Source organism: Triturus cristatus, chromosome 1_1, assembly GCF_964204655.1.
Source record: "Triturus cristatus chromosome 1_1, aTriCri1.1, whole genome shotgun sequence".
Taxonomy (NCBI): Eukaryota; Metazoa; Chordata; class Amphibia; order Caudata; family Salamandridae; genus Triturus; species Triturus cristatus.
The window spans coordinates 15,809,039-15,824,835 of record NC_140579.1 but is presented as its reverse complement, the minus strand read 5'-3'; the positions used below and the strand labels follow the sequence as shown (position 1 = coordinate 15,824,835).

At 46.7% G+C, this 15,797-nt stretch overlaps 1 protein-coding gene across 1 annotated transcript in view; it reads right to left on the bottom strand.

Annotated features, from left to right (window-relative positions):
- Positions 1-15,498, bottom strand: part of LOC146869142 (E3 ubiquitin-protein ligase TRIM39-like) — a 73,090-nt gene extending 57,592 nt beyond the window's left edge. Inside the window, exons 1-2 of the mRNA XM_085633838.1 lie at positions 15,013-15,498; positions 11,657-11,752 (exon numbers count right to left, since the gene is read on the bottom strand). Of these exons, the coding sequence (XP_085489964.1) occupies positions 11,657-11,752; positions 15,013-15,426 (510 nt within the window). The 5' untranslated portion in view covers positions 15,427-15,498. The remainder of the gene's footprint in view (positions 1-11,656; positions 11,753-15,012) is intronic.
- Between the last annotated feature and the right edge of the window lie 299 nt (positions 15,499-15,797).

Sequence of the window (15,797 nt, the reverse complement as noted above, 5' to 3'; positions counted from 1 at the left end):
GTTCCCTCTTGTTTTGCCTCTTTGGTCAATAAATCCTCTACTTCTTGTGTTACAAAAATAGAATTTTCTTGTGAGAATATCAGTTCTGGGGGAATTTTTCTTTGTAAAGGTGTATCTGTAAATTTGATCATGTATCCCTTCACTGAGTCTAGGACCAAAGGGTCCTGATTCACCAAATTCAAGTTTCCACAAAATTGGGCTAGTCTGCCTCCCACCTTTATAGGTGTATCTGAAAGGTCTTTCATAGTTCTTACCTACTGAAAAGCCTCTTTGTCTCCGCTCACTTCTGAAGCCTCTCCCGCGAAGTATTTGTTTCTGGGGGTATAAATGACGAATGTGGAGCAAAGTGTGGCTGCGAAATCTTGCGCCATGTCCCAGGTAGGGTCTTGAAGAGCTTTGGCCACGCCCTGTCAAAAACCCTATCCTGGAAAACTTTCTTGATGGCTTTCTAGGACTTCTGAATTGAGCTAAAAGCTCCCATGTACTTAGCTATGTCCCTAATAAAATTGTCCCCCAAAAAGTAGATCCTGGGAGGCAGCTACCCCTCCGCTAGTGGCGAGTTTGACCAATTTGAGATCTATTTTTTGCAATATGCTTTTTCTTCTCTCATTTGAGAGTCCAGTATTTGCGTTCCCCAGGAGGCAGATGGCTCTTTGTTCCCATTGGCGCAATTCCTTGGGGTCAATGAGGGTGTCTGTAAGATGAGCCACTTCAGCCATCTCAAACGTCTTTGTGAGTGGGCCAGTAATATCAAGCAGACAGTCTTGGCAGGACTTAAGGCCTTTATCGATACCTTTCCTAGGGCCTTTTCCTCCCTTGACGCTTAGAGCCACCCCCTTTGCGTCTAACTCTGAGGTAGACCCAACTTTATCCGGGAGGGCGGGGCGTGGGTATTCGGATCTAAGACGGGACCTGACCTCTTTGGTATTTCCTTCCTAAGCCAAAAGGAGAGGTACTCGGCAAAATGCCGCGATGGAGCCAACCCTGGAGACAAGGGGTTTTTGATGAGGTGCGGGTCAAACATACTCTCTCCGAATGGGTCAACAATGCCTATTTTTGACCTGGAGGCCTTTGATGACTCGTCAGTTGTACCCATATTCCTCATGTCAACGAAGGAACAGGATATGTTAATTTCATCCTCCAATGTTTCATCGCAATGGATGGGAACAGGTACTTCTGGGCCTTTTTCTTGCCCATCTGCAGTGCCCGAGGCACCATCCTTGCCACCGCCAAAGCGTGAAGTCATTTGTTTTGAGGGTTTGTGCTTTATTACACCCTTTGGCAGGATTTCCCCTGCAGCCTCTTTCCTCTGGGCCTTAGTCACCCCATCTCCCCCTTCAGGGTGTCCTGGGACAGCAACTGGCCAACCCCTCTTGGAGAGAACCTAAACTTTTTTATTAACTGTGTCATCCAGTGTCCCTTTACCTTATCCAGTGCCTTATTCAGAAGTTCTTCCAGTCTATCCTCCATAGTATTCTCTGAAGGTGCAAGGGACATGGCAGAAAGTAAATATTATTTAAGATTACTGGGCTAAGTGTAAGGAAACAGCTGCTCTGGCAGTTCGTTGGACTGCAACTGCCAGAATTCAAGCAGTTTGCCCAATCAGTTAAAATGGCCACTGTAGTGACTTTACTAAGGTGTCCCAATCTCCTAAAATGGCCCCAGCACATACAGAGTGTGGCTGACCATCTCTTTAGGGTTTTTCTTCTAGTTGTGTGGTTCTTTCTTTATTGTTGTGCCCCGGACTATCTCTTTTTTTTATTAAACTGTGCGATGATTGTGCATTGCACCATTGCCTTTATTTACATGGGCCAGTAGTCGCTGAGGGGAAAGGAGGGCTGCCGGCATCTTTGTTAAGTGGACGGACTCTCTTCCGTGGCCGCGTTTGTGAGATAACTCCACTGGACTGCTGCTGATGGGTGAGTCACCGCGTGCGCAGCGCGACGGCCTCAGTGGGAGGTGTCCTTCGCGACTCGGTCTTTACTTTTTCTCTTTCACGAAGCTCCCGCTACTATGGCAGCAGGGTGCGGGCACACACTTTTCAAAGAAAGCTGGCCCGCAGCAACAAGTGGTGTGGGGTCGGTTTTTGAAAGAAAAGTCAGCAATGGCGTATTTCTCGGCCTTAAGGAGCCGAGGGAAACGCCGAAAAGTTGTGTCGGGTACGGAGGTAGTGGGACCTCCGACCCGACGCTGTAAGAGAGGGAAGTTAAATATAAAAAAGCAACCACCCTCCTTCCTAGGGTTAGGAAAAGGCATTGGGACACATGGGAAGTTACACAATAAACTGGTTGAGCGGGTTAGCACCAGGGTAGGAGGGGGATATTATTCTTATTTTCTATAGGGGAGGGTGGGATATCTCAAGGTAAAATAACACAGTAAGGCGCTGATTATGATGCGGCCTGTAAAGGCTCCGACCTTAGGTCAGAGCCTTTCGGGCCGCATCATAATGGGCCTGTCGGTTTACTTTCCGATGACCTAATTAGGATGAGATATAAGATAGAGGCGGTCGGAAAGTAAACCTCCTGGTCAACCAGGCTGGCTTCCGATGGGCTCGGAGAGTCCATCTGCCAGTTGGCAGCCGGCCTGTACTCTCAAGGGCCGGTCTGTCCAACATGGAAACCATGTCGAAAGCATGTTTAGGGGCCCCCAGGAGGGCCCCTTTTAGAGCACGTCCTCTCGTTGGAGGACGAAGGGGCACCTATGGTGCCCCCCTGCTGATCCCTGCACCTTGTGGCAGGCACCTTGAGGTGCCTGCCACTGGGGGCAGGGATGAACCGTACCTCCAATTTCACTATGGGAGCATGCATTACGGCCGGTTTACAGCCGGAATGCATGCTCCCATAGTGCAATATAGGTATGCGACAGAACAGTGTTCGGACGCATCCTAATGAGGCGGTCGAGACCGCCGACATCAAAATCAGCCCTAAGTATTAGTACTTTAAAGGCTGTACTTATAGTGTGAGCAGAAGCAACAACGAAAGGGAGAACACTGCATGCGGCGGGACTTTATAGCCTATTAAAATGTTTTTGAAGTTCTATATTCTTCAATTTTTGCTGCTGTGAGCTGGCAATAAAGGAGATTTGCATAATGTTGGATTTTATGGCATGACCCGGAGACTAACTAAATCAGTTTTAAAGCTTTGGAGCTTTAGTCACAACTGCCAATGACCACCATTGGCTGAAGACTCGACCCTGCGGTTGCAACTTTTATCTTTGAGCGTCTGCGTGCAACCGTCCTTGAAGCCCGCACTGTCAAAGACAAGTGGCGTGATGGAGACCTGACAAACTGATTAACGCGATCAGTCCTTGGCTCAAATGAGGCTGCCCTACAGCTCCGTACAATGAAATCCTGTGCTAGAGGAACGGGTACTCCGAGCACGTCACCTCTAAGTAGGTACAGCAGGGCAGAGGAATGTGCAGTCTGAAGAATATAGTTTTTGCCTGGGCGAACTCTTTGAGGCAAAAGTCACTGAACTGATGTGCACAATAGTCAGTGGGGTAACCCAGAGTCTGTGCTTGATTAATACCTCTGCTCATATGACATACAGGGGACTATAGTATCTAGAACTCTTACAGAGGGTAGAGGCCACCAGAGGTACGCTGCGCTATTCTGGGGATCGCACAGTGCAAACGTGTAATTGTACCTTTATTGAACTGGGTGGTATTTTTTTGTTCTTACTAAAAATAAGTACCGGGCTAGACATAACATTATTGTGTCTGTTAATTGACTGTTGGGTTCTGAGTGCCTGCCGCACCCTTTGCCTCCGTCAGAATCATTTGACTGCTCGACCTCGCTATCCTGCGAGTCAAGTGCAGAAAGGGATGTCCGTGGTCTGTTTCATAGCCACTGTAGGACGGACCGCAGGACACCAGAGGCAAACGACCTCAACAACATGATCATCAGTCTCTCTCTGACCTTCGTCCCTCCTGCCCCTGACCGTGGTCTGGCCGTGCTCGAACCCTGAGCCTCGTGCGCAGGGCTAGGATCTGGTGCGCAGTGTTTTACAGCAATGAACGGGCACTCGGCTGTCAATACTACCAGGGGTTATAGCGACAAGGGAGGTAACAACCACTACAGAATGAAGAGTGCACGTGAGGAGAAACACTTCATGAAAACTGTGGGAGAGATTATCAGATACCATGAAAGGTTTATGGCAATGACACCCTTGTTAACTTTATCACTACAGACACCCCCTGTTGAGTAATTAAATATCACAACCAATGGCAGTGTCAGAGTGGTGATAAATGTGCACCACTGCTGAAGGGGCTTCAACGTTACAGGCCTGCCCCTTCTCCCATCCTGAGGCAGGGCTAGGTGCACCAGTTATCCTGGGACATTCCAGTCAGCTGTGGCCTATCCCTGTAAGAAAGGTCTAATGAAGGCATAAAAAATGACACGTCAAACTATGGCCGATTAATGAGGCTGTTGAAGGAAAACCTTGCAATGAGGATTGAGCAGAACAGAGAATGTCCAAGGTCAGGGGCTGAAGCTGAGCTGTGCCCATTTCATTTCTAGAATTCGGAATGCATATGTCCTGAAGAAGGGAAGGTAAATGTCCCGAAACGTGCTAAGATTAGAGGGTATTTGGTTTAGATTAATTATTTGTGGGTTAATACACAATGTTGGAGCTTCCATGTTCGCTTTATTACATCGGTGCACTGTGTGGGATGTTCTCTGATTTGTTGATGTATTTACAAAACCATAGCATTATTACATTTCTAAAAGCCTTGTTTAGGAAGGGCTTACACTGAGCTTGCTCAGTCTGATGGATGTATAGATCACTGCCGATGCACGCATACACAACCCACAGAAGTACACACTCACACAGAAGCACACATCAATTTGCAGACACACACACACCCTGCACAAACTCACAGGTGGATATCTTCTAGCCATGCATGCACAGACTCATAAAGGCCCGCTCCCATGCATATATACACTCACACACAAACCTTGTACAAACTCACAGGTGGATATCTTCTGGCCATGCATGCAGACTCACAGACTCACAGCTCCATACATATATATACTCACACACAGATGCATATACAGTCCCACAGATGTATAACTCCAGATCCATGCATACACACACCCAGAGGTAGACACTCATACAGATGCACACATTAATGTGCACACTCACACACAAACCTTGTACACACTCACAGGTGGATATCTTCAGTCCATGCATGCAGACTCACAGAGGCACGCACCCATGCATATATATACTCACACACAGATGCATATACAGTCCCACAGATGTATAACTCCAGATCCATGCATACACACACCCAGAGGTACACACTCATACAGATGCACACATTAATGTGCACACTCACACACAAACCTTGTACAAGCTCATCTTCAGTCCATGCATGCACAGACTCATAAAGGCACACACCCATGCATATATATACTCACACACAAACCTTGTACAAGCTCACAGGTGGATATCTTCAGTCCATGCATGCACAGACTCACAGAGGCACGCACACATGCATATATATATACTCACACACAAACCTTGTACACACTCACAGGTGGATATCTTCAGTCCATGCATGCACAGACTCATAAAGGCACGCACCCATGCATATATATACTCACACACAAACCTTGTACAGACTCACAGGTGGATATCTTCAGTCCATGCATGCACAGACTCACAGAGGCACGCACCCATGCATATATATATACTCACACACAAACCTTGTACAAACTCACAGGTGGATATCTTCAGTCCATGCATGCACAGACTCAGAGGCACGCACCCATGCATATATACACTCACACACAAACCTTGTACAGACTCACAGGTGGATATCTTCAGTCCATGCATGCACAGACTCATAAAGGCACGCACCCATGCATATATATACTCACACACAAACCTTGTACAGACTCACAGGTGGATATCTTCAGTCCATGCATGCACAGACTCACAGAGGCACGCACCCATGCATATATATACTCACACACAAACCTTGTACAAACTCACAGGTGGATATCTTCAGTCCATGCATGCACAGACTCAGAGGCACGCACCCATGCATATATACACTCACACACAAACCTTGTACAAGCTCACAGGTGGATATCTTCTGGCCATGCATGCACAGACTCATAAAGGCCCGCTCCCATGCATATATACACTCACACACAAACCTTGTACAAACTCACAGGTGGATATCTTCTGGCCATGCATGCAGACTCACAGCTCCATACATATATATACTCACACACAGATGCATATACAGTCCCACAGATGTATAACTCCAGATCCATGCATACACACACCCAGAGGTACACACTCATACAGATGCACACATTAATGTGCACACTCACACACAAACCTTGTACAAGCTCATCTTCAGTCCATGCATGCACAGACTCATAAAGGCACACACCCATGCATATATATACTCACACACAAACCTTGTACAAGCTCACAGGTGGATATCTTCAGTCCATGCATGCACAGACTCACAGAGGCACGCACACATGCATATATATATACTCACACACAAACCTTGTACACACTCACAGGTGGATATCTTCAGTCCATGCATGCACAGACTCATAAAGGCACGCACCCATGCATATATATACTCACACACAAACCTTGTACAGACTCACAGGTGGATATCTTCAGTCCATGCATGCACAGACTCACAGAGGCACGCACCCATGCATATATATATACTCACACACAAACCTTGTACAAACTCACAGGTGGATATCTTCAGTCCATGCATGCACAGACTCAGAGGCACGCACCCATGCATATATACACTCACACACAAACCTTGTACAGACTCACAGGTGGATATCTTCAGTCCATGCATGCACAGACTCATAAAGGCACGCACCCATGCATATATATACTCACACACAAACCTTGTACAGACTCACAGGTGGATATCTTCAGTCCATGCATGCACAGACTCACAGAGGCACGCACCCATGCATATATATACTCACACACAAACCTTGTACAAACTCACAGGTGGATATCTTCAGTCCATGCATGCACAGACTCAGAGGCACGCACCCATGCATATATACACTCACACACAAACCTTGTACAAGCTCACAGGTGGATATCTTCTGGCCATGCATGCAGACTCACACATCCATGCATATATATACTCACACACAAACCTTGTACAGACTCACAGGTGGATATCTTCAGTCCATGCACGCACAAACTCATAAAGGCACGCACCCATGCATATATATACTCACACACAAACCTTGTACAAACTCACAGGTGGATATCTTCAGTCCATGCATGGACAGACTCATAAAGACACGCACCCATGCATATATATACTCACACACAAACCTTGTACAGACTCACAGGTGGATATCTTCAGTCCATGCATGCACAGACTCACAGAGGCACACACCCATGCATATATATACTCACACACAAACCTTGTACAAACTCACAGGTGGATATCTTGAGGCCATGCATGCACAGACTCACAGAGGCACGCACCCATGCATATATACACTCACACACAAACCTTGCAAAGACTCACAGGTGGATATCTTGAGGCCATGCATGCACAAACTCATAAAGGCACGCACCCATGCATATATATACTCACACACAAACCTTGTACAGACTCACAGGTGGATATCTTGAGGCCATGCATGCACAGACTCATAAAGGCACGCACCCATGCATATATATACTCACACACAAACCTTGTACAAGCTCACAGGTGGATATCTTCAGTCCATGCATGCACAGACTCACAGAGGCACGCACACATGCATATATATATACTCACACACAAACCTTGTACACACTCACAGGTGGATATCTTCAGTCCATGCATGGACAGACTCATAAAGACACGCACCCATGCATATATATACTCACACACAAACCTTGTACAGACTCACAGGTGGATATCTTCAGTCCATGCATGTACAGACTCACAGAGGCACACACCCATGCATATATATACTCACACACAAACCTTGTACAAACTCACAGGTGGATATCTTGAGGCCATGCATGCACAGACTCACAGAGGCACGCACCCATGCATATATATACTCACACACAAACCTTGCAAAGACTCACAGGTGGATATCTTGAGGCCATGCATGCACAAACTCATAAAGGCACGCACCCATGCATATATATACTCACACACAAACCTTGTACAGACTCACAGGTGGATATCTTGAGGCCATGCATGCACAGACTCATAAAGGCACGCACCCATGCATATATATACTCACACACAAACCTTGTACAAACTCACAGGTGGATATCTTCAGTCCATGCATGCACAGACTCATAAAGACACACACCCATGCATATATATACTCACACACAAACCTTGTAAAGACTCACATATGGATATCTTCAGTCCATGCATGCACAGACTCATAAAGGTACGCACCCATGCATATATACACTCACACACAAACCTTGTACAAGCTCACAGGTGGATATCTTCAGGCGATGCATGCACAGACTCACAGAGGCACGCACCCATGCATATATATACTCACACACAAACCTTGTACACACTCACAGGTGGATATCTTCAGTCCATGCATGCACAGACTCACAGAGGCACGCACCCATGCATATATACACTCACACACAAACCTTGTACAAGCTCACAGGTGGATATCTTCAGTCCATGCATGCACAGACTCATAAAGGCACGCACCCATACATATATATACTCACACACAAACCTTGTACACACTCACAGGTGGATATCTTCAGTCCATGCATGCACAGACTCACAGAGGCACGCACCCATGCATATATACACTCACACACAAACCTTGTACAAGCTCACAGGTGGATATCTTCAGTCCATGCATGCACAGACTCATAAAGGCACGCACCCATGCATATATATACTCACACACAAACCTTGTACAGACTCACAGGTGGATATCTTCAGTCCATGCATGCACAGACTCACAGAGGCACGCACCCATGCATATATATACTCACACACAAACCTTGTACAAACTCACAGGTGGATATCTTCAGTCCATGCATGCACAGACTCAGAGGCACGCACCCATGCATATATACACTCACACACAAACCTTGTACAAGCTCACAGGTGGAAATCTTCTGGCCATGCATGCAGACTCACACATCCATGCATATATATACTCACACACAAACCTTGTACAGACTCACAAGTGGATATCTTCAGTCCATGCACGCACAGACTCATAAAGGCACGCACCCATGCATATATATACTCACACACAAACCTTGTACAAACTCACAGGTGGATATCTTCAGTCCATGCATGGACAGACTCATAAAGACACGCACCCATGCATATATATACTCACACACAAACCTTGTACAGACTCACAGGTGGATATCTTCAGTCCATGCATGCACAGACTCACAGAGGCACACACCCATGCATATATATACTCACACACAAACCTTGTACAAACTCACAGGTGGATATCTTGAGGCCATGCATGCACAGACTCACAGAGGCACGCACCCATGCATATAAACACTCACACACAAACCTTGCAATGACTCACAGGTGGATATCTTGAGGCCATGCATGCACAAACTCATAAAGGCACGCACCCATGCATATATATACTCACACACAAACCTTGTACAAGCTCACAGGTGGATATCTTCAGTCCATGCATGCACAGACTCATAAAGACACACACCCATGCATATATATACTCACACACAAACCTTGTAAAGACTCACATATGGATATCTTCAGTCCATGCATGCACAGACTCATAAAGGTACGCACCCATGCATATATACACTCACACACAAACCTTGTACAAGCTCACAGGTGGATATCTTCAGGCGATGCATGCACAGACTCACAGAGGCACGCACCCATGCATATATATACTCACACACAAACCTTGTACACACTCACAGGTGGATATCTTCAGTCCATGCATGCACAGACTCACAGAGGCACGCACCCATGCATATATACTCACACACAAACCTTGTAAAGACTCACATATGGATATCTTCAGTCCATGCATGCACAGACTCATAAAGGCACGCACCCATGCATATATACACTCACACACAAACCTTGTACACGCTTACAGGTGGATATCTTCAGTCCATGCATGCACAGACTCACAGAGGCACGCACCCATGCATATATATACTCACACACAAACCTTGTACAAGCTCACAAGTGGATATCTTCAGTCCATGCATGCACAGACTCATAAAGACACACACCCATGCATATATATACTCACACACAAACCTTGCACAAGCTCACAGGTGGATATCTTCAGTCCATGCATGCACAGACTCAGAGGCACACATCCATGCATATATATACTCACACACAAACCTTGCAAAGACTCACAGGTGGATATCTCGAGACCATGCATGCACAGACTCACAGAGGCACGCACACATGCATATATATATACTCACACACAAACCTTGTAAAGACTCACAGGTGGATATATTCAGTCCATGCATGCACAGATTCACAGAGGCACGCATCCATGCATATATACACTCACACACAAACCTTGTACAAGCTCACAGGTGGATATCTTCAGTCCATGCATGCACAGACTCACAGAGGCCCACACCCATGCATATATATACTCACACACAAACCTTGTAAAGACTCACAGGTGGATATCTTCAGTCCATGCATGCACAGACTCACAGAGGCACGCATCCATGCATATATACACTCACACACAAACCTTGTACAAGCTCACAGGTGGATATCTTCAGTCCATGCATGCACAGACTCACAGAGGCACGCATCCATGCATATATATACTCACACACAAACCTTGTAAAGACTCACAGGTGGATATCTTCAGTCCATGCATGCACAGACTCACAGAGGCACACGCCCATGCATATATACTCACACACAGATGCATATAAAATCTCACGGTTGTGTAACTCACCACTCATGCATATATCAGACCTTGCGATACACAAACCCATAGAGAGGCATCCACATACGCAAGTACAAACCCAGAGTCAATAAATGCAGACTAAAGCATACACAACCCTCAACCACACATGCACATAGACACGCACATGTATTTGCATACTCTGTATCTAAAAACCTATATATGCATATGCAGACACACACAAGCACTAATCCAAGCCCAAAAAACAGGCAGATATAGAGATGCTCAGACATGCATGCACTCCCACAGATAACTCCAGGGCCATCCATAATTGAACACATACTTAGACATGCACACCTAAGCGTGAACATGCAACCACAATATGCTCATGCACACACACACACACATACATACACACACACAAACACACGCACACACTGCTACGTACTCACAGCCAGCTAATGCCACACCTGTGCACACATACTCTAACACACACTGCGTGAGTATGTAAGTACTACCTTAGGATCAGAAGAGTAATTCTTGATTTTATGGTTTTTTTAGGATGAGCCCTTGGCCGATTTCATCCCCAATATCCAAGTGCAGTGACTTCCGTCAGTATATTTATTTGGTGGGGACCATGACCCAGTTTGTAGGGGGACTCATCAGCCTCTGTGTTCTTGAACTCCAAGAGGCCACACAAAGACATGGGCATGGACATATACAGACAACAGAGACACAGCACTCACTGCAGCCACTCACCCGCATGGTTTTATATTGTTCCTCTTCCTTGACTTTAGACTCCTGAATATTTTTTTCCTCTTTCTTCAGAAGACGCAGCCACTCTTGAAGTTTTACCTGCAGAGATGAGAGTGCAGGAAATAAGTGTAGATATATGGAGTGCAGTCTTTTTTTATTATTAACACATTTTATTGACTTTAACGGTACATAGCGGGCGGTGCTCGAAGCATATATTATGGATACAGTTTAGATGAGATGCTACCAATTATATTCAAACAACAATACTGCGCCGAAGCCAATGTGAGCCCGTGTGCACTTCTTCTGCTATGTACCATGACCATGAGACCGTGTGTGCCACACCCTGCATTACTGCACCGCTTCTGCTGTGTACCATGACCATGTGACAGTGTGTGCCACACCCTGCATTACTGCACCGCTTCTGCTGTGTACCATGACCATGAGACCGTGTGTGCCACACCCTGCATTACTGTACCGCTTCTGCTGTGTACCATGAGCATGAGACCGTGTGTGCCACACCCTGCATTACTGCACCGCTTCTGCTGTGTACCATGACCATGTGACAGTGTGTGCCACACCCTGCATTACTGCACCGCTTCTGCTGTGTACCATGACCATGAGACCGTGTGTGCCACACCCTGCATTACTGCACCGCTTCTGCTGTGTGCCATGACCATGAGACCGTGTGTGCCACACCCTGCATTACTGCACCGCTTCTGCTGTGTACCATGACCATGTGACCATGTATGCCTGTGTGCTACACCCTGTATTAATGCATCTCCGGGTCTGCACCTCTTCTGCTGTGTACCATGACCATGTGACAGTGTGTGCCACACCCTGCATTACTGCACCGCTTCTGCTGTGTACCATGACCATGTGACAGTGTGTGCCACACCCTGCATTACTGCACCTCTTTCATCTTCACCTGGTCTGCTTTGTCTAACGACCATGTATGCCCGTGTGCTACACCCTGTATTACTGCATCTCCGGGTCTGCACCTCTTCTGCTGTGTACCATGCCATGAGACAGTGTGTGCAGCACCCTGCATTACTGCACCGCTTCTGCTGTGTACCATGACCATGTGACAGTGTGTGCCACACCCTGCATTACTGCACCTCTTTCATCTTCATCTGGTCTGCTTTGTCTAACGACCATGTATGCCCGTGTGCTACACCCTGTATTACTGCATCTCCGGGTCTGCACCTCTTCTGCTGTGTACCATGACCATGAGACCGTGTGTGCCACACCCTGCATTACTGCACCGCTTCTGCTGTGTACCATGATCATGTGACAGTGTGTGCCACACCCTGCATTACTGCACCTCTTTCATCTTCACCTGGTCTGCTTTGTCTAACGACCATGTATGCCCGTGTGCTACACCCTATATTACTGCATCTCCGGGTCTGCACCTCTTCTGCTGTGTACCATGACCATGAGACAGTGTGTGCAGCACCCTGCATTACTGCACCTCTTCTGCTGTCTACCAGGACCATGAGACCCTGTGTGATGCACCCTGCATTATTGCACATCATCTGCTGTGTCTCATGACCATGTGAGACACTGTGTTATGCCCTGCATTACTGCCCTTCTTATGCTGTGTCTCGTGACCATGAGACCGTTTCTGCCACAACCTGCGTTACTGCACGTCATCTGCTGTGTCTCATGACCATGTGAGACACTGTGTTATGCCCTGCATTACTGCCCGTTTTATGCTGTGTCTCATGACCATGAGACCGTTTCTGCCACAACCTGCGTTACTGCAGCTCTTTGTCTGCACCTGTGCTGCTGTGTACCATGACCATGAGACTGTGTGTGCTGAACCCTGCATTACTGCACCGCCTCTGCTGTGTACCATAACCACCTGAGCTCCTAAGATAACCCTGCATTGCCACATCATGGGGCATATTTACAAGAAACATTCGGAGCGTGGTGTTAAGCCAAAATTGCTAACGCCGCGCTTCAACAGTTTCAAAACGCGGGGATGCGCCGTATTTGCAAGAATGCGGCGCACTCCTGCATGTTCCCTAGTGATGCCACTAAATTTAGCTGCCTTGCGCCGCAAGGGTGCCTGTGTTGCAGCAAATGATTTTTCATTTGCACATAAACAATCACTAATGGCGATTTGTATGTTCTAAGTGTGCTACAGAATGCAGCACATATAGAAGTTGGAAAACGTCATATTTTTAATGATTGTTTATGTGCAGGAAGGGACCCCTTGCTGCACATGAACAATCACTAATGGTGAATTGATGTTTCAGTGTGTGCTGCAGAAAGCAACACACACAGAAACAGCAAAAACGAAGAGAAATTAATCATTTCTCCTCGTTGCACCTGTTTAAGACCAGGTTTTCCCTGGTCTTATCTTTGGTGCTGTCCCATATTTACACCACCCTAGTAAATAAGGGGCAGCGTCAAAAAGCAATGGGGTTTATGTGATGGAACGCCCACAGAAACACCCATAACCCTTCCCTTTGCTGCCGCGGACTGCTGCGGTAAGTGGCATATTTGCAAGTGGAGGTTAAGCCACGTTAAGTGGCTTATGGCCAGCTTGTAAATATAGAGCAGGGCGCTGCGCCACAGGAACATCATTAAAAGTGACGTTACTGTGATGCAATGCCCTTGTAAATATGCCCCAAAGTCTTCTAACACCGACAAAACACCCACATACATATGACTTCTGATTATCTGCAGCTACTTATGTGTCGCGATCTTTCTACAGTTTCTTACATGGGTCACACTTTGAAACTCACTTACTACGAACAAACTTACCTAATGCGTATGAGTAGCCTCCTCCAGGGACCCGCGGAGACCCACAGAGGGAACTGTGATCCCTGAATGATCACAGATTTCCCTTGGCCTCTTCTAGGAGGATCGACTAACCTGTGAACCCTAAAATCTGATTTTAATGCCGTTTATTCCTTTGTGAGAATTATAGTGTGTCTTCGTTAGTGAACTCTGAACTCCCACTCACATACCTTGTGCTCTTGGACAACCATTTATGTGGGACCAGCAGGGTGCCTTTGATCCCTGAACACCCAGATAGTGTATCGTTTGAGAGACTGCAGTAATGTATTAACTTGTGAATCCTGAACCCCCACACACATACCTTGTGCTCTTCTGCAGCTTCCTGTATGGGTTTCACTGAATGACTGAACACTTGCACACTTAGCTCTGCTCTCAGTCTGCCTTTCTGATGGAGCTCACAGAGGGACTTTGTGAACCCTGAATTTCCACAGACATACCCTGTGATCTTCACTTGTCGTTCCAGAACACCCACACACACACCTTGTGCTCCTTAGCAGGTTCCTCAATGGGGCTCACACTGGGACTTTGGAATCCATGAATGCCCATGCACATACCTTGTACTCCTCTGCAGCCTCCTCTACAGGACTTGCTGAGTGAGTTTTATGCTCCTTGGACTCCCGGCACACCAAACATATCATCCTCTGATCCTCTGCACAGAACAGCCTCAGTTTCTCTTCATGTTTCTCACACAGATTCTCTTCTGGGGGCCTCACGGGGGGCAGATGAAGCTGTTTTGTAATGTCCACCATGTTCCCCAGTTGCCTGTTTGGTCGGAGTTTTTTCCTACGAGATATTTCCCTGCACTCAGGACAGGGGAAGTTTCTATCTCTTCCCTCCCAGCCCTGAGTGATGCAGGAGCGGCAGAAGTTGTGTCCACAATCAATAGTCACCGGATCAGTAAAATATTCCAAACAGATGGAACAAGTGGCCTCTTCCTTGAGGTTCCCGAGCTGAGCTGCCGCCGCCATGATTCAGAGATGCAGGAAGTAAAGTTAAGTTTCATTTCTCTCTCTGTGTGCAGTGGGTGTGTCTGTGCGTCTGCCCCTCTCTGGCTGCGCTGGGACTTCCGGGTTCATGTTACAGTCAGAGCAGGGAACTGCCTCTTCTGCTGCGTGTGCTTTACCTCTGGGATTGACATCATTTATGCATCATGTGGTTATATTTCGAGAATCTGTAAATGCAGAACTGGAGCTTGTAGATTGGTTTCTGGAAAATCCTCTGTGTTATGTTTTTTACAGGCCAACTCTGCAAGTTCGCTTTTTAAAATCTTTTAGGAATCTCATAAACATTTCTAAAATACTTTCTAAAGTGTTTTCTTCCTGTATTTTAATTTTTGTTT